A 22,242-nucleotide genomic window follows, 5' to 3' on the forward strand; every position below is an offset into this window, starting at 1 on the left:
CGCAGGTGGGGACCTGGGGCTCGAACCCAGTCCTTGCACATGGCAATCTGTGCATTCAACCGCTTAAGTCACTGACTGCATCGTCCTGGGTCTTTATTTTTTTATGCATTTTTAAAATTCTTATTATCTTTATCTATTGGATAGGGACAAGCAGAAATCGAGAGGGTTGGGGAGACAGAGAGACAGAGACACCTGCAGTCCTGTTTCACCATTCCCAGAACTTTCCTCTTGGAGGTGGAGACCAGGGTCTTGAACCTGGGTCCTTGTGTGTTGTAATGTGTGTGATCAACCAGTTGCACCACCACCCAACTCCCCAAGGCACAGGGTCTTTATTTTTTAATATTTAATATCTATTTATTTTCCTTTTAGTTGCCCTTGTTTTATTGTTGTAGTTATTATTGTTATTGATGTCATCGTTGTTGGATAGGACACAGAGAAATGGAGAGAGGAGGGGAACACAGAGAGGGGGAGAGAAAGACACCTGCAGACCTGCTTCACCGCCTGTGAAGCGACTCCCCTGCAGGTGGGGAGCTGGGAACCTTACGCCGGTCCTTGCACCTTGCGCCACCTGCGCTTAACCCACTGCACTACTGCCCGACTCCCCCATTTGTTTCTTTTCCTCAAGATTGTTGTGGTGATTCCTGGTGTTTTCCGGTTCCAGATAAATGATGGTAGTTTTTGTTCTATTCTCTTAACGAAACTTGATGGGACTTTGATGGTATCGCATTGAATTTGTATATGGGTCTGGGGAGAATATTCATTTGGATGATATTAATTCTTCCAATCCATGAGCATGGGATATTTTTCCATTTCTTGGTATCATTTTCTATTTCTTTGAACAGGGACTCATAGTTTTCATTATACAAGTCTTACACTTCTTTGGTCAGGTTTATTCCTAGGTATCTTATTTATTTTGCTGCAATAATGAATGGGAGTGATTTCAGGATGTCTTCTTCAGATTTAGTGTTTGCATAGAGAAATGCCAGATTCTTGTACATTGATTTTGTAGCCTTGCTATATTGCCTAATAACTTCCAGTAGCTTTCTGCAGGATTCTTTAGGTCTTTCTATGTCTACTATCATATCATCTGCAGATAGTGAGAGCTTGACTTCTTCCCTGCTACAACCTAAGAGACAGTGTTGGGGACTGAACCTGCAGCCACTGGGGCCTCCGGTGTGCAAGTCCTGTATTCCACCAGACTGAGATCTCTCCCTGGTTGGGTTGGGGAATATCTGGGGGGTCTTGATGAGCCATGGAGGAGGACATGGGGAGTCACTAGAAGAATAAGTGTCCCCCAGAATCTGTATTTATTTATTTGTATTTATTTATCGCGTCATCATCTAAGTTCATTCCCCGCGTCTACGCTCCACTGGACCTGCCAATATACGCGGATATCTTCTCCCACCCTGTCCAACGCTTGACGTCTCATCACCCAATCTGGTCCCCTACGCCTACACTGAACTTCTCTGTTCCAGACTCTTGGAAACAGAGTTGGCAGTCAGCTGAGAACAAACACCTCATCACAGACCCCTGTAAGCGTCAACCCGGCTTTGACCTAGCACGTTATGATTGGGCCCTCCTCAATCGCTATCGAACAGGCCATGGCCAGTGCGCCGCTATGTTCCATCGCTGGCGAGCCAGAGACGACCTGAACTGCCCCTGCGGCTCCAGACAGACTATGACCCACATAGTCAACGACTGTCACCTCTCCAGATTCAAAGGAGGTCTCGAAACTTTACATCAGGCTCAACCTGACGCTGTTGACTGGCTACGGAAGAAGGGCAAACGCTAGAAGAAGAAGAATTTATTGCCTCCAGGGTTACTACCAGGGCTTGGTGCCTGCACCATGAATCCGTTCCAGGAGGATATTTTATCTTCTTTTGTTGCCCTGTTGTTTATCATTGTTGTGGTTATTAATATTGCTACTGATGTTGTTGTTGGATAGGACAGAGAGAAGTGGAAAGAGGAGGGGAAGACAGAGAGGGGGAGAGAAAGACAGACACCTGTAGACCTGCTTCATCGCTTGTGAAGTGACTCCCCTGCAGGTGGGGAACTGGGGGCTCGAACCGGGATCCTTAAGCCGGTCCTTAAGCTTCACAGCCTTCCGATGTGCTACCGCCCGACCCCCTACTTCTTTCTTTTTTTTAAATTTTTATTTATTTATTTATTCCCTTTTGCTGCCCTTGTTGCCTTATTGTTGTAATTATTATTATTGTCGTCATTGTTGGACAGGACAGAGAGAAATGGAGAGAGGAGGGGAAGACAGAGGGGGAGAGAAAGACAGACACCTGCAGACCTGCTTTACTGCCTTTGAAGCGACTCCCCTGCAGGTGGGGAGCCAGGGCTCGAACTGGGATCCTTACTCCCGTCCTTGCGCTTTGCGCCATGTGCGCTTAAGCCGCTGTGCTACTGCCCAACTCCCTTATTTATTTTTAAAACCAGAGCACTGTTTAGATCTGGCTGATGGTGGTGCAAGGGATTGAACCTGGGATTTTGGAGCCCCAGGCATGAGTGTCTCTTTGCAGAACTGTTATGTTAGCTATCCTGGTATACCCCCAGGGAGGCAATCATAAGGGGACAGGTGTGGGATGGAGGGGATCTCCCTCTACTGATGAACCAGCCCTGCCCTCTCACCTGTGGACCCACGGAGTGGGGACTGGGGACCTCCAGACGACAAGAGTGGGTGGCGGAAGTTGAAAACAGGAGAACTATCAGAGACAGACAGAAAAGGAACATCAACCATCCCCCCCTCCCACATTGCAGCACCCCAACAAGAAGTAAGGGAGTCCCTCAAGGTGCTGCCTACCTGCTGCCGCTGTTCTGGGGCGTGGCGGTCTCCGCAGCCCGGGGGGAGGCAGCTGGGGCAAAGAGCAGAGCATCAGACGAGCCCCAGGTGGGGGGAGGACCCCCCAGATCAACCCCCACTCCAGGGCCCTCCGGGGCCCAGCCTCACCATGTCCGTCGGGTAAGTCCTTGGCTTGAACGAAGTCTGGTTTCAGGACCTCGAAACACATAAACATTTCCGCCAAGAGCACCACAAGGTTGATCTAGAGATGGAAAGAAGCCTCAGCTGTGGGGGTCCCCCCCACCCTCAGACGTATGCCCCCTTGCCTATCCCTGGGGTCCCCCCCAGCCCTCCAGGGGAGGTTTACCTTGAGAGGTGGAGGCACATAGAGCAAATCTTCCAGAGCCAGCGGACAGCCACGGGGAAGGCGCGAAGCACAGAAGTCCTGCACCAGCTGAAGGTTATACAAGCTGTCCGCCACGGACATAGGGTCCTTGAGGCAAACCTCTGTGGGGACACAAAGTCTGGGTCCCCAGCATTGAGGACGGGATGGGGGTGGGGGAATCCCGAGGCAGAGAGGAGAGAAGCAGCACACAGGCCAGTCCAGCCCAGCAGATGGCACACATGGACCTTGCCACCTTTGGCAGAGACACACCCCTTCCACCATAACGCTCAAATGGGCTTTTGCAGGTGTGAAATCCCGAGTTGGAGCACCCCTGCACCCCACCCCCAGCATTGCTTTGTGTTGCTGTGTGTGTGTGTGTGTGTGTGTGTGTGTGTGTCTGTCTTTCTCTTTCTTTCATTAAAATAAATACTTTTTAGAGGGATGTAGAGGTCAAACAGGCTCCTAAGCTAATTATGGGCCCCCGATCACATCAAATTGATGGGGTTTACAGTAATAGTTATACCCCTTTCCCATATTAGGGAGCTACTCTCCTCTGATCCAGCTTTCTGGTCCTTTTCCCAGCCATGACATCATCTCCCCAGACAATAATTAGGATTCACCTGCATATCAGATTTCAGGCTCAGGCAAACAAACAAACAAACAACAAACACTAGTACAGCTACAGGTCCTTTGAAATATAACTAAAATATGCCTACTAACTAGCTACAAAATGGAGGACACCCCCCCAACACTTCACCAGCACTATTCCAGCCTTTAGGTCCATGATTGTTCAACAATTTGTTTGGCTTTGTATGTTAATTCTCTTTTCAGCCACCAGGTTCCAGATGCTAGCAGGATGCTGACCAGACTTCCCTGGACAGACAACCTCACCAATGTGCCTTGGAGCTCCGCTTCCCCAGAGCCCTTCCCCACTAGGGAAAGAGAGAGGCAGGCTGGGAGTATGGATCCACCTGTCAATGCCCATGTTCAGCGAGGAAGCAATTACAGAAGCCAGACCTTCCACCTTCTGCATCCCACAATGATCTTGGGTCCATACTCCCAGAGGGATAAAGAATAAGAAAGCTATCAGGGGACGGGGTTGGTATACGGAAATTGTCTGAAGTTGTGCCCCTCTTATCCTCTGGTTTTGTCAATGTTTCCTTTTCATAAATAAAAAATTAATAAAATAAAATAAATATATATTTTTTAAAGTTTCAGGTTAAGGGGGTCGGGCAGTAGCGCAGTGGGTTAAGCGCACGTGGCACAAAGTGCAAGGACCGGTATAAGGATCCCAGTTCGAGCCCCTGGCTTCCCACCTGCAAGGGAGTCGTTTCACAGGCGGTGAAGCGCCCCCTCTGTCTTCCCCTCCTTTCTCCATTTCTCCCTGTCCTATCCTACAACAATGACATCAATAACAATGATAATAATAACTACAACAATGATAAAACAACCAGGGTAACAAAAGGGAAAAAAATGGCCTCCAGGAGCAGTGGATTTGTGGTGCAGGCACAGAGCCCCACAATAACCCTGGAGGCAAGAACAACAACAAAAAAATAAGTTCTAGGTTGAATCTCTAACACCACCATCAGCCAGAGTTGAGCAGTTCTCTGGGGGAAAAAACAGAGAGACAGAGAAAGAGAGAGAGACAGATGAAGAGAGAGGGAGAGAGGGAGGGGGGAGAATGGAGGAAAGAAAGGAAGGGAGGGAGGGAAGGGAAGGGAAAGGAAGAAAAGAAAAAAACTTTGCTGTCCAGGAAGGGGCGCGGTGGATAAAGCATTGTACCCTCAAGCATGAGGTCCTGACTTCTGGGCCCGGCATTGCTTGTGCCAGAGTGATGTTCTGGTTTATTCCATCTCTATCTATCTCTGTCTCTCTCTTTTGAAAATAAAGACATATCTTTGAAAAATATAGTATGACATACAGCATAGAGACTCTCCTGTCTGGGGCTCTGAAGTCCCAGGTTCAATCCCCAGCACCACCATCAGCGAGAGCGGAGCAGGGCTCTGGTCTCTCTCACAGTATCTCTCACGAAAATAAAAGTGATAAATGACATAGTGGGTGTTTTATTGTTAAATGGAAAACTGGGGAATGTTATGCATGTACAAACTATTGTATTTACTGTTGAATGTAAAACATTAATTCCCCAATAAAGAAATAAATTAAAATAAAATAAAATAAAAATGAATAGGGGGCCGGGCAGTGGTTCCACCAGGTTAAGCACAATAGTACCATTCCCAAGGATCCCAGTTCAAACCCCTGGTTCAAATCACCTGGGGGGGGTCGCCTCACATGTGGTTGAAGCAGGTCTGCAGGTGTCTCTCTATCCCTCTCCCTCTCTATCTCTTCCTCCCTTCTCTATTTCTCTCTGCTCTCCAATAAAAAACGAAAAAATAAAAGTCAATACTGTATATATTTAAATAGACAGTGGTCCGGGAGGTGGTGCAGATCACTGCTTTGGACTCTCAAGCATGAAGTCCCGAGTTCGATCCCCGGCAGCACATGTGCCAGTGATGTCTGGTTCTTTCTCTCTCTCCTATCTGTCTCATAAATAAATAAAATCTTTTTTAAAAAAAAATAGGGCGGAAGGGGAGTCGGGCTGTAGCGCAGCGGGTTAAGCGCAGGTGGCGCAAAGCACAAGGACCGGCATAAGGATCCCGGTTCGAACCCCGGCTCCCCACCTGCAGGGGAGTCGCTTCACAGGCGGTGAAGCAGGTCTGCAGGTGTCTGTCTTTCTCTCCTCCTCTCTGTCTTCCCCTCCTCTCTCCATTTCTCTCTGTCCTATCCAACAACGACAACAACAATAACAACTACAACAATAAAAAAAACAACAAGGGCAACAAAAGGGAATAAATAAAATAAAATAAATATTTAAAAAAAATAGGGCGGAGGGTAGATAGCATGCATAATGGTTATGTAAACGGACTCTCATGCCTGAGGCTCCAAAGTCCCAGGTTCAATCCCCCCCGCACCACCATAAGCCAGAGCCGAACAGTGCTCTGGTTAAAAAAATTAAAAAAAAAAAAAAAAAAGACAAAGATCAGAGTTCAACTCAGCCCGGGCTTGAATCTGGGACGTCGGGCACACAAGGTCTGTGCTCTGTCACTCAACGAGCTCTCTGGCTCTTGTATGATTCTTGCTCAGAGGGAACAGAGAAGCTCCCGGAAGCAGAGGGGTCTAGACAGTTGTGCAAAGTCACACAGCTACTCAGGACAAGAGAGAAGTTTGCAGAGCCCGGACTGCCCACAGGCACTGGTTCTTCGGGTGCCCAGGCCGGGATGCCTGCCTGCTCACTCGCAGGCCCCACCCACTCAGCCTCAAGACCACGCCCACAACCACGTGGCCCCGCCCCCTCCCTCAATGGCCCGCCCCCACTCCATCACCCGGCCCCACCCACCCACCACAGTCCCTTTCAATCACCCCGCCCATCCACTCACATGGCCTCACCCACTCACATTCAGCTCACACGTAGGTGGTCCCGCCCCCTCGTCCAGCCCCGCCCACCACCCAAAAGGCCCCCGCCCACTCACTCAGCCCCTCCCACTCACTGGGCCTTCTCTCCACTCCCACGGCCGGCCCCACCCATTCACTCGACCCCGCCCACACTGCAGTCACGCCCATTGGCTCGCTCGGACCCGCCCACTACCCCACAGCCACGCCCATTCACACTCCATGGCCCCGCCCACTCGCCAACTCACCGTCCCGAAGCTCCCACCACCCAGAAAAGCCCCGCCCACGGCTCACCCTCCAGGCGCAGCAGCTGGGGACAGTAGCAGTGAATGGTGGCAGCCAGCGCGGCCCCACTCGCCAGGTCCTGGAGGCTCGTCACAGCCGGGAAGCAGGGGGCACGTCGGGCTACAGCGCGGTCTTTGCGGTACCGGATCTGCGGGTGTGAGCCACACCAGGGTCAGAGGTCGGCCTGCCCACCCCCGCCGAAGTCAAGAGGTCATGCAGGCTGGGCAGGAAGGCCTGGGGTGGCTTTTTTTTTTTTTTTTTTTTGCACAAGAGGGGGCATGAAGCCGGGAGTCCTGGAGCTAGAATGGGGGAGGCAGGGAGGCCAGCCTGGAGCAGCGGAAGTGGGGAGGGCAGCAGCTAGGGGCAGAGGGGGGTGCCTACAAGCAGCCAGGCCAGCAGCGGGGGGTCCCCGGGTGGGGACCCCAGGACGGGGAGGGGATACATTACCATTGGGGGTTTGCTCCCCGACTCCTTCAAACAGAAGGCAATTGCGTGCTGGGAGAGGTGAGAGGAGCAGCTGTCAGCCCCCCCCTGAATGTGCTCTGGCCAGCTTTGGGGACCCCAGCTCCTCCCAGCCCGCAGGGACCCCACAGAGCAGCCTCTCATGCAAGGAACTCCCTTGCCCAATAAAATCAGGCGGGGGGGGGGGGGTCATGCAGAGAAAGCAAGGAGGCAAGAGTAGGCAAGACCCCCGGCCCCCCAACTCAGGCCCCAGGGTAGGAGGAGAGACCCCAGGAATAAGCAAAGGCAGAATCCCCCAACTTGGAAGGAAGGGCTCCCCACTGCCCCCAAAGTTGGGGGACCATCAGCAGCTGGAATCTCAGAAAAATTCTTCACCCTCTCTTTGGGGGTCTGAGGATCTCTGGTGGCTGGAGAAGGGGCTTCTCCTTGTGTGCTGCCCAATGGGGTCCAGTCTCCCCAACTCCCCTCTTGCTGAACATACACACACCGCCATCCCCACTTTAAATAACTGTGCCTTTGCTCACAGCTGGGGAGGAACAGGAGAGAGATAGCAGACCTGCAGGCAAAAGGGACCCACAGACAGACAAAGCGACAAGCAGGGGGGAGGAGGTGCAGGCAGCAGTGGGAGGGGGGCAGAGACAGCCCCACTTACAGGAACCAGCTTCCAGTACCAGCGTGTGGGGCACTGAGGCCAGAGAGGCAGAGGCAGGAGCAGCGGGAGGCGGGCACAGGGGAGAGGACAGACAGACAGAGAGAAAGAGAGGGAGAGTCACTGCAGCCCCCCCCCCCAGCAGAAACGCTGGCCAGGAGGCACGGGCCCGTCCATGCGGCCCTCCCCTTGTCCATCCGTCCCTCTGTTTGTCCACCACCCCAGCCTCACCGAGGGCTGCGCGGGGGCCACCCCGTCTGCAGGGGCCGCAGGAGAGGCTCGCTGGGTGGCTTCCTGCTCCGTCTTTTCCTGCAGCCGTCGGATGGTCTGGCGGGGATTCCAGGCAGAGATCAGTCCCTCTGGGGTTCCCCCACCCCAGTCCCACTGCCCCCCAGCCCCCAACACCTACCGTGTCCACCCAGAAAAGGAGCTTGTGTTCCAGGCTGGCCAGAGCTAGGGGACCAGGCAGGGTCTTGGTCCACTCAAAGGCGAAGGCCACCATGAGGGCATCGATAACAGCCAGGTGGGCGCCCTGGGGTGGGGGACAAGGGCTGGAGGGTGAGCTCAAGAGGGCGGGGCCAAGACCAGTGGGCGGGGCAACATAGAAGCCCAGCCTCTTGTGGGCAACCAATGAGGAAGAATCTGGAGGGGGCTGGAGATGCGGGGCCAAGTCTTGTGGGAGGGGGTCATGGGCGGGCCCTGTAATCTCCCTGTATTAGTGACCAATGAGGGAGAAGCTAAAGGGGGCGGAGCCTGATGGAGGGGGTCTGGGGGGCATGGAAAGTGGAGAGGGGGGACTAGCTTGTGTAAGTGACCAATGAAGAAGATGGAAAGTCCTGGAGGGGTGGGGCTAGGGGATGAGGTCATGCGTGGGTGAGGCAGAAGGGGCCCAGCTCTGTGAAATGACCAATGAGGAAAAAAGCCAGAGGGGGCGGATCCAGAAGGGAGTGGCCTTAGAGAGTGGGCGGGCATAGGGGACTGACGTCCTGGTGAGTGACCAATACAGAAGACGGTAGAGGGGGAGGGCCCTGAAGGGGCGGGGCCATGGATAGTGGGCAGGGCCAAGGACTAGCATGAATGACCAATGAGGAAGAAGCTGGAGGGAAGGAGCCTGAATGGGCGGGGCCCTGGGTAGTGGCCGGGTGCAATTCGGAACTAGCCTTTGAGTGACCATAAAGGGGAGGGGGGGGGACCCTGGAGGGGCAGAGCATGGGAGTTCTGTCTCTGATGATAGCCAATGAAGATACGGGAAGACCTCGAGGGGCGGGGCCATGCGTGGGTAGTGGGCGGGGCAATGTGGGTCCCTCTGAATGACCAATGAGGAAGAAGTCTGCTGGAGAGGAAGGAGTCTACTGGATGAGGCCAGTGCTAATGGGCAGGGCATAGGAGTCCATCCACCACAAGCGACCAATGAGGAGGAAGCTAGAGACCTGAGGGGTGGAGTCAGTGCCAGTGGGTGCGGTCTGTAAGTGACCAATGAGAAAGCAGCTGGAGTGGGAGGAGCCTGAATGGGCGGGGCCGTAGCCAGAGGGCGGGCCTCAGGCAAAGTGAAATAGGAAGGTGTGACTGAGCTGAGCTGTAAAGCCACCAGTTTGGGACAGAGGTAGACAGCATGATGGTTCTGCAAAGCAACTCTCCTGCTTCAGGCCCCAAAGTCCCAGGTTCAATCCCAGGCACCATCATAAGCTCAGAGCTGAGCAAGGGCTCTGGTTACAAAGAAAATGAAGTAAAAAAAAAAAATTAAGTCACCAATTTGACCTGGAGAGTAGTCTCTGGGGGGGGGCAGAGCCAGGCCTGACAGGTGGAGTCTCCCGAGGTAGCCTGGTGGGCGGGGCCTCATGAGGAGGGGCTAGGCCTCTGGGGTGGGACCAGAGCTTATGGGCGGAGCATCTGAGGAGGAGCCTGGACTATGGGAGAGGCTAGGTGTGGTGGGTGGGACCTCAAGAGGGGCCAGGCACGGTGGGAGGAGCCTCAAGGGGAGGGGCATGTCCGCATGGTGGGTGGTGGGGCCTCGTGGGAGGGGATTGGCCCAGTGAGAGGATTGACAAGAACAGGAGCAAAGTCTGGTGGGCTTGGCCTCTGGTAGGTGGGGGGGGCCCATCATTGATGGGTGGAGCCACAAGGGGGAGGGTCACATCTGGTGGGAGGGGCGTAGGAAGGAGACTGGTGGGCGTGGCCTCAAGACGAGGGGCTGGAACCGATGGGCGGGGCACAAAGAGGGGCGGGGCCAGCTCTGGTGGGTGGAGCCACAGATGAAGGAGTCAAGCCTGGTGGGAGGGGTGGAGGGGTGGGGCCAGGGATGGGTGATGGGGAGGAGCCTGGTGGGCGTGTCCTCAAGGCAAGCAGCTGAGGGATGGGGCGCAAGGGGAGGGGCCAGTTGATAGGCGGAGCCACGAGATGGGAGGAGTCAAGTCTAGCCCCTTAGATGATGGGGAGGAGAGTGGTGGGCGTGGCCTCAAGGCAAGGGGCTGGCACAGGTGGGCCGGGCGCAAAGGGCAAGGGCCAGCTCTGATAGGCGGAGCCATGCAGGGGAGGGGCCAAGTCAAGTGGGCGGGGCTACGGGGCGGGGCCAAACCTACCATGAGGATGGGCTGGTGCCTCAGGTCAGCCTCCTGCACCGGGCGCTCAGGCAGCGCGGGCACCGTGCCCCTCCGTGCCAGCAGGGCCAGCAGCGCCGAGGGGCTGGGCGGCGTCTCGAGCTGGGGCAGCGCCTGGCGCCAAGCCCGGCAGTAGAGCTCGGCTGACAGCAGCAGCCGGGTGACCGGGGGCTTCACGTGCTCCTGGGCATACTGGTCGGTGTAGAAGGGCTCCCACAGCTCGGAGGGCACGTGCTCTGCGGGGGCGAGGGCAGGGGAGGGGGCCTGTCAGGGCCACCGGGCAAGTCCCCGCAAGCACGGGGGAGGAGCCTGTCTGCACAGATTGCAAAGGCTAATAACCTCCCCTACACACACACACACACACACACACACACACACACACACACACACACACACACACACACACACACACACACACACACCAGAAAAAGGCCTGGGCCCAGGGAAGGTTATAACCATGACAATCAGGGCTTAATCACTTAATCTCTGAGGGTCCTGCAGACATTGGAGAACAGAGAATGCAAATCAGTGGCTCAGAGCCACACAGCTGAGCAACCAAGGAGTGACCCGCCCGCCCCCACCCCCACCCCACCCCCAAACACACAATGAGATTCAAACTCAAGCTTGGGAGGCTGGGAGAAAGGGCAGGTGGAGGGCGTATAGAAACCCAAAAAGGCATGAATTTGGGGGCCTAAGCAGGAGGCGGAGGGAAGAAAGGGAAGGAGGAGGGGAGGGGGTAAAACAGAAGAATGGTTCTGCAGAGAGACCTCTCCTGCCTGAGGCTCCAAAGTCCCAGGTTTAATCCCCTGCATCACCATAAACCAGAGCTGAGCAGTGCTAGGAAGGAAGGAAGGAAGGAAAGAAGGAAGGAAGAAAGAAATTAAGAAAGAGGAAGTCGGGCCGTAGCATAACAGATTAAGCGCACATGGCGCAAAGTGCAAAGCAACAAAAGGGAATAAATAAGTAAAAAAAAAAAAATTTAACTTTAAAAAGAAAGAAAGAAGATTAAAAAAAAGAAGAAATAGAAGAAAAGAAAAAAAGAGGCCGGGAGTCAGGCGGTAGCACAACGGGTTAAGTGCATGTGGCACAAAACACAAGGACCCATGTAAGGATCCAGGTTCAAGTCCCCCGCTCCCCACCTGCAGGGGACTCGCTTCACAGACTGTGAAGCAGGTCTGCAGGTGTCTGTCTTTTTCTCCCCCGTCTTCCCCTCCTCTCTCCATTTCTTCCTGTCCTATCCAACAACGACGACATCAAGAACAACAATAATAACTACAACAATAAAAATTAATAAATAAAAATTTTAAAAGACAAAAAAAGAGACCCCCTACTGGTTGGGAGGAGGGAAATGGGGGTGCGAAGGCTATGGCTGAAAGTAGGAGAGGGGGTGAAAGAGGGATGCAGGAAGACACAAAAACCTTTCCCAGAACCCCCATCAACCAGGGCAAAAAAAAATTATTTTTTAATTGAGTTGGGAGCAAGGGAGATAGCATAATGGTTCTGGAAAAGACTTTCCTGCCTGAGGCTCTGAAGTCCTAAATTCAATCCCCAGTACCACCATCAGCCAGGGCTGAGCAGGGCTCTGGTTAAAAGAATGAATAATTCTTTCTTTCAAATAATTAATTTTAAAGAAAACTGTTGGAATAATAAAGGTTAGGAAGGCAGCATAAAGGTTTTGCAAAAGCTATTCCAGCCTGGGGCTCTGAGGTCCCAGATTCAATCCCCAGCACCACTATCAGCCAGAGCTGAGCAGGGCTCTCGAAAACAAAACAAAACAAAAACCCTCACCAATGTATCCTGGAACCCCACCTCCTCAGAGCCCTACCCCACTAAGGAAAGATAGAGACAGGCTGGGGGTATGTATAAACTGTTTAACACCCATGTCCAGCGGAAAAGCAGTTACAGAAGCCAGACCTCACATCTTCTGCACCCCATAAAGATCTTTGGTCCAGGGAGTCGGGCGGTAGTGCAGTGGGTTAAGCACACATGGCGCAAAGCGCAAGGACCGGTGTAAGGATCCCGGTTCGAGCCCCCGGCTCCCCACCTGCAGGGGAGTCGCTTCCCAGGCGGTGAAGCAGGTCTGCAGGTGTCTGTCTTTCTCTCCCTCTCTGTCTTCCCCTCCTCTCTCCATTTCTCTCTGTCCTATCCAACAACGACGACATCATCAACAACTACAATAATAACTACAGCAATAAAACATCATGGGCAACAAAAGGGAATAAATAAATATTAAAAAATAAAAGGATCTTTGGTCCATATTCCCAGAGGGATAGGGAATAGGGAAGCTTGGGGCCAGGTGTTGGTGGTGCACCTGCTTGAACACATGTTACAATGCGCAAGGACCTAGTGGGGGTTGAATTGTTAGATGGAAAACTGGGAAATGTGACACATGTACAAACTACTGTATTTTATGGTCGACTGTAACCATTAATCCTCCCAATAAAGAAAAAAATGCAAAGGGAGTCGGGTGGTAGCGCAGCGGGTTCAAGTTTCCAGACTCCCACCTGCAGGGGTTCCCTTCACAAGCAGTGAAGCAGGTCTGCAGGTGCCTGTCTTTCTCTCCCCCTCTGTCTTCCCCTCCTCTCTCCATTTCTGTCTGTCCTATCCCACAACAATGAACACAATAACTACAACTTTTTTTTTTAAGTTTAAAATAAAAAGAAGAAAAAAATGCAAAAAGAGAGAGAAAGGTTTAAGGGAACCCGGGGTTAAGAAGGTAGAGAGAATTAAGACCTGAGTAAGGATTTCAAAGGGGACTAGCATGGGGGACCCTGCCCCCTCATTGAGTGACTATTCAGAATCCTTCAAAGGACTGGGGTGTGTGTGTGGAGGGGGCAGGGAAGAGAAGACGGGATTCCACTGCTCAAGCACATCTGGACAGGACATCCCAGCAGGCCCTGGGGTGGTGCCCCCTTTTCCCAGCAATGCGCCGCAGGACCCCAGGATCTCAGGATCCCAGGACCCAAGGTGGGGTGGTGGTGGTGACAGCCAGGCCCCATACTCACCCTCTAATCTTAGACTTGACCTTCCAACCACCCCACCCTCCCCACCCCTAACTCTCAACACCTGTGTGCTATCTTTTCCTCACTCACTCCTTGAATACAAGGGCTCTCCAAGGCTCTCCTTCCTCCCCCGCACCCTACATCACCCCAAGGTCACTGGGGGTGCCCCCTTTCTTCCAACACAGACACACACACACAACTGAATGCCCTGGGATCTATCCAGGACTTAAGGATCTAGCCTGGGCGCTCTGCCCAGCACCACCTCCCGGAAGCCTTCCTCCCACAGGGCACCCCCCCCCCCCAATCTTCTCCCTCTCTGGCCACTCAAACTCTGCTCCCTCCCAATCCATTCCTGAGCCCTTCCTGCCACGGGCGAGGTCCTGGTTAATGAAGACACACACACACACACACACACACACACACACCCAGCCCCTATCACTCTGACTTCTCTGGGGACTTGCTATATTGTTTTTTGGTTCTGGATTTTTTTTATATTATCTTTATTTATTTATTGGACAGAGACAGCCAGAAATCAAGAGGGAAAGGAGGTGATAGGGAGAGAGACAGAGAGACACCTTGCAGCCCTGCTTCACCACTCGTGAAGCTTTCCCCCTGCAGGTGGTGACCAGGGCTTGAACCTGGGTCCTTATGCACTGTAATGTGTACACTCTACGGGGATGCCACTGCCAGGGCCCCTACATTGTTTTAAAAAGTCAGACCAAAGGGAGCCAGGCATTAGTGCAGCAGGTTAAGCGCACATAGCACAAAACTCAAGGACTGGAGTAAGGATCCCGGTTCGAGCCCCCGGCTCCCCACCTGCAAGAGAGTCACTTCACAGTCTGTGAAGCAGGTCTGCAGATGTCTGTCTTTCTCTCCCCTCTCTGTCTTCTCCTCCTCTCTCCATTTCTCTCTGTCCTATCCAACAACAACATCAATAACGACAACAACTACAACAATAAAACAAGGGCAACAAAAGGGAAAATAAATTAAAAAATAAACAAAATCTTTTTTTTAATAAAAATTAACTTAGCAGGGAGTCAGGTGGTAGCGCAGAGGGTTAAGCACATGTGGCACAAAGTGCAAGGACCGGCACAAAGATCCCGGTTCGAGCCCCCGGCTCCCCACCTGCAGGGGAGTCACTTCACAGGGGGTGAAGCAGGTCTGCAGGTGTCTATCTTTTTCTCCCCCTCTCTGTCTTCCCCTGCTCTCTCCATTTCTGTCTGTCCTATCCAACAACGACGACATCAACAACTACAACAATAAAAAAACAACAAGGGCAACAAAAGGGAATAAATATTTTTTTAAAAAATTAACATAGCCAGTGAGTAGTAGACTGACCTCTCTACCCCACCCCACCTCTGTCCCCAAAATAATAAAAGTAGAATGGGACAGGAGACAGCATAGTGGTTATACTGAAGCCTTTCCTGCCTGAGGCTCTGAAGTCCCAGGTTCAGTCCCCAGCACCACCATCAGCCAGAGCTGAGCAGGACTCTGGGGGAGGAGGGGGGGGAGAAATAGAAACAAGTTACAAGAGAAAAACAAACAAGTTACAAGAGAAAAAGAAACAAGTTACAAGAGAAAAAGAAACAAGTTACATGAACTTGTTGATACATTTCACCCAGTGTGTAGAGAAGGATTGTTTCAAGCAGAGAATTAAGGAGGAGGGTGGGAATCCCTGTGAAACAAGATTTCACTACCTCTCCCATCCTCTGTTGTTTTTTTACACCAAGCCTTCAAAATCCACTTGGAACATTTAAAAAAGAAATAGCTGTGTGTTTTTATATTGTATCTATCTATTTTGGATAGAGACAGAGAGAAATTGAGAGAAGGGGAAGGAGAGAAGGAGAGAGACAGACAGACACCTGCAGCCCTGCTCCACCACTCTCAAAGCCCCCTCCCCCCATTCCGCAGGTGAGGACTGAAGGCTTGAACCCAGGTCCTTGCACATTGTAACATGTGCACTCTACTGGCTGTGTTACTGCTTGGGCTGACTTTTTCAGACAGAGAGAGGGTGCATCAAAGTTTTCTCTGGGGGGCCGGGTAGTGGCACACCTGATTGAGCTCAAATGCTACAGTGCACAAGGACCTGGGTTCAAGCCCCTGGTCCCCACCTGCAGGGAAGAAGCTTCACGAGTGGTGAAGCAGAGCTGCAGGTGTCTCTCTGTCTCTCTCCCTCTCTATTTCTCCCTACCCTCTTGATTTTTACCTGTCTCTAGCCAATAAATAAATATATATAAAAGAAAGAGAGAGAGGGAGAAAGGAAGGAATGAAGGAAAAAGACTCTCACACCAGAGACTTCTAAATCCCAGGTTCAATCCCCATCCCACCATAAGCCAGAGCTGAGCATTGCTCTGGAAAGAGAGAGAGAGAGAGGTGGTCTAGGAGATGGCACAATGGATAAAGCATTGGACTCTCAAGCATGAGGTCAATCCCCAGCAGCATATGTACCAGAGTGAAGTCTGGTTCTCTCCTATCTTTCTCATTAATAAATAAATCTTTTTCTTTTTTTTTAAATTTTTTAACCAGAGCACTGTTCAGTTCTGGCTTATAGTGGTGCAGGGGATTGAACCTGGGACTTTGGAGCCTCAGGCATGACAGTCTGTTTGCATAACCATTATGCTATCTACCCTCCACCCAAATAAAAATCTTTTAAAAAGAAAGTGAGAGGGAGTCAGGCGGTAGTGCAGCAGGTTAAGCGCAGGAGGCGCAAACCACAAGGACCAGTGTAAAGATACTGGTTCGAGCCCCCGGCTCCCTACCTGCAGGGGGGTCGCTTCACAATAAGTAAAGCAGGTCTGCAGGTGTCTTTCTCTCCCCCTCTGTCTTCCCCTCCTCTCTCCATTTCTCTCTGTCCTATCCAACAGCGATGACATCAATAACAACAACAATGATAACTACAACAACAATAAAACAATAAGGGCAACAAAGGGGAATAAATAAATAAATATTAAAAGAAGAGAGAACGATTCTTCCAATGCAACGGGGATCAGGCTTGAACCTGGGGTGCACCAATGGAGCCACGAGAACCACTCCTGCCCCCCCCCACACACCATTCACTGCCCCCCACACACACACCATTCACTGCCCCCCGCCCAGGGGTTGCTGACTGCTCTCCCCCAATAACCCTCAAGAACCTTCCATGGCTTTCAGCTCCCCTCATCTCTCTGTTCCCAGATCCCGCAGAGATTTCTCTCAGGGGGTCTCTACCTATGTAGTCCTCTTACCCCCACCCCTCCACCCCCAGAAGGCAAACTCTTCCCACCCTTTTTCAGGGTTCTGAGCTGCCTTTCCTCTGGGAAGTTTTCACGCCAGGAGAATTTGGGGGTGGGGGTGTGTGTATCCCCTGCCAGACACTGCACACGAGACCACAGACCTTATCTCTCTAAGCAGGGACCATCTGGCATGGGGTCACCCCTCACCCCCAACACACACACACTCAATCCCTCGCCCGACCTGACATCCAATTTGGAACATGCACCCCATTTCCGTTTCAGGGGGGCATGTCTCCGGTTAGAGAAGGCAGGCTCATGACAGGCTAAACTTGACCACCACCACCACCCCCACAAAGCTATGCCAAACTGCCTGTTTGGGGGTCACTCAGCACGGGGAACGGGGGAAGATTACAGAACTGGGGTGACGGGGCCCCTCAGACTCGGGCAAACATGAATGGAATTCATACAAAGTCTACAAGGAGAGAGAGAGAGGGAGAGAGAGGGAGAGAGAAGCAGAACATGACTTAGGTCCAGGCAATGGTAGGATTCGAACCTGGGACTGCATGCCTGAGAGTTCAGTGCTTTATCTATCCACTGCACCCCCTCCTAGGCCACTGTGTATGTTTATCTGTTAATTGAGGGGATCGTGTGAGAAGGAGGTAGATTGGGGTGACTGGGGTGGCTGAAGGACCTAGAATTTGCAGGAATAAGGCCCTGGGTTCAAGCTCTAATACTGCTTTAGACTAGAATAGGGCTCTGGCTTCTCTCTCTCTCTCTCGCTCTCTCTCTCTCTCTCACACACACACACACACACACACTATCAATCTTTTTTTTTTTAATTTCTTTATTGGGGAATTAATGCTTCACATTCAACAGTAAATACAATCATTTGTACATGCATAACATTCCTCAGTTTCCCATATAACAATACAACCCCCACTAGGTCCTCTGTCATCCTTCTTGGACCTGTATTCTCCCCACCCACCCACCCCAGAGTCTTTTACTTTGGTGCGATACACCAACTCAATCATTTAAAAAAATAATGTCTATTTATGTATTGGATAGTGACAGTGAGAAATCAAGAGGGGGGCAAAGATTAAAGAGAGACAGACCCCTGCAGCCCTGTTTCACCACTCCTGAAGCTTCCCCCCCCCCCCTGCAGGTGGGGATCCAGGGGCTTGAACCTGGGTCCTCATTCATGGTAACATGTGCACTTAACCAAGTGCAACACCACTCGGTCCCTTATCAACTCTCTTTCTTTCTTTCTTTCTTTCTTTCTTTTTAAATTCTTTTTCTGAGAGAGAGCCCATCCCTAAAACTTCCTCCAATGCGATGAAAGCTGGGCTCGAACCTGGGTCCATCCAGCACATTGCAAAGCAGTGTACCACCACCTGGTCCCTAAACCTCTCTCTCTGTGTCTGTCTCTCCATGTCTCTTTCTCCATCTCTCTCTCTCTCTCTCACACACACACACTTTAACCAAAGCCCTTATCAGCTCTGGCTGATAGTGGCACAGGGGACTGAACCTAGGACTTCAGAGCCTCAGGCAGGAGAGTCTGCAGAACCATGATACTGTCTACCCTCTCTGAAAATTTGATTTCTTTTCATGAGAGAACAAGAGAGAGAGAGAGACCAGAGCCCTGCTCAGCTCTGACTTATAGCATTACATTGGGGAAGGGGAGCCAGTTGAGGGGGGGTCTTGAGGACCCCCCCAACATCAGGATCTGCTTTGGGAACATGGCAGATACTCCATGATGCCATTTTTTTCTAGTGGAGAAAGAAGAGGACAGACACCTCTTCCAGGACAGACACCTCTTCCCTAAAACTGAAGCTTCAGGGTGAGAAATTTTTTTCTCTCTTTTTTTTGCCACTTTTTTTCCCTTTTGTTGCCCTTGTTGTTTATCATTGTTATCGTTGCCATTGCTGTTGTTGTTGGATAGGAGAGAGAAATGGAGAGAGGAGGGGAAGATAGAGAGGGGAGAGAAAGACAGACACCTGCAGACCTGCTTCACCGCCTGTGAAGCAACTCCCCTGCAGGTGGGGAGCCAGGGGCTCAAATCTGGATCCTTATGCCAGTCCTTGTGCTTTGTGCCACCTGCGCTTAACCTAATGCTGCGCTACCACCCGGCCCCAAGAAATTTTTTTTTGGGGGGGTAAGAGCAGGCCACATTACTATCCACCAGACCCCCCAAGGTCCCCACCTGCAGGGGGTAAGCATCATAAGTGTTGAAGCAGGGCTGCAGGTGTCTCTCTGTCTCTCTCTCTCTCCACCCTGCCCTCTCAATTTCTCTCTCTCCAAAATTAAATAAAATATAATATTTAATAATAATAACAACAAGTAGCAGAGGCCGGAAGGTAGCACACTGAGGAGAGCACACACATGTCACCATGTACAAGGACCCAGGTTCAAGGCCCCGGCTCCCCGCCTGCAGTGGGAGGAAGCTTCACGAGCGGCAGAGCAGGGCTACGTCTCTCCCTCTCTCCCTCTCTATCTCTTCTTCCCTTCATCTTCCTTTCTCTCTGTCTCCATCTCATAAATAATAACGAATATTATTTTAAAAAAGAAGAGGAGGAGGAGGAGGAGGAGGGAGACAGCACAGTGATTCTCTTCAAAGACTCTCCTGCCTGAGGCTCTGAGGTCCCAGGTTCAATCCCCAGCACCACCATCAGCCAGAGTTGAGCAGGGCTCTGGTGCCCCTCTCTCTCCTTCCACCATCTATCTCTCTAATTAAGTAAATAATATAGTATGAAGAAAAAGAGTCTCCTGCCTGAGGCTCTGAGGTCCCAGATTCAAACCCCAGCACCCCCATCAGCCAGAGCTGGGCAGGGCTCTGGTCTCGGTCTCTCTCTCCCTTAATTCACCCCCCCTTCCTATCTATCTATCTATCTATCTATCCATTCATCATCTATCTCTCTCATTAAGTAAATATATTACTAAGAAAAAGACTCTCCTGCCTAAGGCTCTGAGATCTTGGGTTCAAGCCCCAGCACTATCATCAGCCAGAGCTCAGCAGGGCTCTGGGGTCTGTCTGTCTGTCTCTCTCTCTCTTTCTTTCTGTATCTCTCTCATTCAAGGAAAAGAAATTAAATTTTAAAAAAGGGGGGCAGGTGGTGGCGCACCTGGTTGAGCACACGCACTGCAGTGAGCAAGGATCCAGGTTCAAGTCCCCGGCCCCCACCTGCAGGGGGAAAGCTTTGCAAGTGGTGAAGCAGTGTTGCAAGTGTCTCTCTGCCTCTCTCTCCCTCTCTGTCACCCTTCCCTCTTGATTTCTGGCTGTTTCTAGCAAGCAAAATAAAGATAATTTTAAAAATTAAAAAAAAAAGAAGAAGAAGAAAAAAAGGAAGGAAGGAAGGGACAGACACAGACGACAAGGAGTCCAGGGCAGCTGTCAGCGGCGGGTCCACACCCAGAACAGGTTTCCCTGGAAGCTTCGGGGAGGGAGGGGCGGGCGCCAGCACCCTTGGGAGGGAAGGGGCGCCCCAATCCCAGGACTGGGAGGGTGGTGGTGGTGGTGGTGGTGGTGGTGGTGAAGGGCGGGGGCAAGGTGCAGACTGTCATGAACCCCACTCCCCTCCCAACTCAGTCCCTGCACCCCCACTTTTTGCCCTGAGGACCCACACCCAGCCAGTTGGGGGACACAGAGGGGGCCCCTCCAATTAGGGGCCCCTCTCCCTCCTCCCTCTTTGGGGGTGGGGGAAACCCGACTTTTTTACATATAGGATGCTGTGTGTGGAGGGGTGGGGTTCGAGGCCAAATGGGGTGCTTGGTTCCAGCTGGGAGGCGCCGGCCGGGTCATGGAGGAGAAAAAAAAGGGGGGTTACCTGGGGAGGGGAGAAGAAAGGGGGTTCCCCCCCCCTTGAGCCGCCCGGACCGCAGCAGGAAGGGGAGGGATGCGTCTCGGGGGCTCAGGGCTGGGGTTTGGGGGGGCCTGGGAGTGTGTAAATAGGGGGGAGTGGGCAGGGAGGAGGGAAAAGGGGGGACCCCCTCATCTCGCCGGCCTCATGCACCTGGGCCACCCCCCCCACCTACTCCAAAACCCGGAGCCAGGCGCCGGCTCCACCTCCCCCTTCCCCGCCCCCACCCCGCGCTCCCCGCAACCCGAGGGGGGGTGCAAAGTCCAGCCGCCCGGGACCGAGCAGGAAGCCGGGAGGCCCCGGGGCCGGCCCAGCTATTGTTCCCCGAGCCTCCGCCCCTTCCCCGCACCTGCCGCGCTTCCCCCCCGTCGCCGCGGGGTCCCCTCCCCCGGTACCTGCGCCCCCAAAGGCGGCCCGCAGCACCCACGCCAGGCTGGCGGCCGCCTTGGCCCGCGAGAAATCGTACTGGTCCAGCGACTTGATCTCGGGGACCAGGAAGGTCCTTCGCAGCGGCCCGGGCCCCGGGGGCGCCGCCTCCACCATGGCGGCGCCGGGGCTGCGGGTAGATCGTTCGCGGGTGCTGCGGGGCTGGGCTGCGGCGCCGGCTGCCGGCTCCTCGCACCCGGGGCCTCCTCCCTCCGCGCCACCGCCGCCGCGCCAGGTGCGGCCGAGGCCTCGCGACGCTGCGTCGCCCCGCCCCGGGGAGGGGCCCAGGTGCAGCCCGCCCTCTGCGCCCCGCAGCGGCTGGGGGGCGGGGACCCCCCCAAGAGGGGGCTGGGGTGCGGGCAAGGGGTGCACCTGCCAAGGGCCGGAGGGGCTCAGGAGGTGGCGCGGGGTTTGCACCTGCAATAAACAGATGACAGATAGATAGATAGGTAGGTAGTTAGGTAGGTAGGTAGGTAGGTAGGTAGGTAGGTAGGTAGGCAGGCAGGCAGGCAGATAGATAGATAGATAGGGACAGATAGATATAGGGTTTGCCCCTGCTATAGATAGATAGATAGATAGATAGATAGATAGATAGATAGATAGATAGATAGAGACAGATAGATATAGGGTTTGCCCCTGCTATAGATAGATACATAGATAGATACATAGATAGATACATAGATAGATGACAGATAGATAGAGACAGATAGATATAGGGTTTGCCCCTGCTATAGATAGATAGATAGATAGATAGGTAGATAGATAGATAGATAGAGACAGATAGATATAGGGTTTGCCCCTGCTATAGACAGATAGATTGATAGATAGATGATGGATGGATGGATGGATGATATATGGATACATCTATATAGATATATAGTGGCACAAAGCGCAAGGACCGGCAGAAGGATCCCGGTTCAAGCCCCCAGCTCCCCACCTGCAGGGGAGTCGCTTCACAGGCAGTGAAGCAGGTCTGCAGGTGTCTGTCTTTCTCTCCCCCTCTCTGTCTTCCCCTCCTCTCTCCATTTCTCTCTGTTTGTCTAACAGCAACGACATCAGTAACAACAACAATAATAATCACAGCAATAAAAAACAACATGGGCAACAAAAGGGGAAATAAATAAATATTTAAAAAATA

General features: G+C 52.6%; 1 protein-coding gene across 4 annotated transcripts in view; it reads right to left on the reverse strand.

Moving 5' to 3' along the window:
* CAMSAP3 (calmodulin regulated spectrin associated protein family member 3) overlaps positions 1-21,350 on the reverse strand; it is a 32,743-nt gene extending 11,393 nt beyond the window's left edge. Inside the window, exons 1-11 of one of the 4 annotated variants that reach the window (XM_007532839.3) lie at positions 21,074-21,350; positions 10,593-10,846; positions 8,423-8,545; positions 8,245-8,340; positions 8,017-8,049; positions 7,350-7,397; positions 6,912-7,050; positions 3,153-3,292; positions 2,954-3,047; positions 2,807-2,858; positions 2,635-2,708 (exon numbers count right to left, since the gene is read on the reverse strand). In XM_007532839.3, the coding sequence (XP_007532901.2) occupies positions 2,635-2,708; positions 2,807-2,858; positions 2,954-3,047; positions 3,153-3,292; positions 6,912-7,050; positions 7,350-7,397; positions 8,017-8,049; positions 8,245-8,340; positions 8,423-8,545; positions 10,593-10,846; positions 21,074-21,221 (1,201 nt within the window). In that variant the 5' untranslated portion in view covers positions 21,222-21,350. The remainder of the gene's footprint in view (positions 1-2,634; positions 2,709-2,806; positions 2,859-2,953; positions 3,048-3,152; positions 3,293-6,911; positions 7,051-7,349; positions 7,398-8,016; positions 8,050-8,244; positions 8,341-8,422; positions 8,546-10,592; positions 10,847-21,073) is intronic. The other 3 variants (XM_060181615.1, XM_060181617.1, XM_060181618.1) reach the window with 3 other exon arrangements.
* Between the last annotated feature and the right edge of the window lie 892 nt (positions 21,351-22,242).

The sequence above is a fragment of the Erinaceus europaeus genome, chromosome 23, assembly GCF_950295315.1.
Source record: "Erinaceus europaeus chromosome 23, mEriEur2.1, whole genome shotgun sequence".
NCBI classification, from domain to species: domain Eukaryota; kingdom Metazoa; phylum Chordata; class Mammalia; order Eulipotyphla; family Erinaceidae; genus Erinaceus; species Erinaceus europaeus.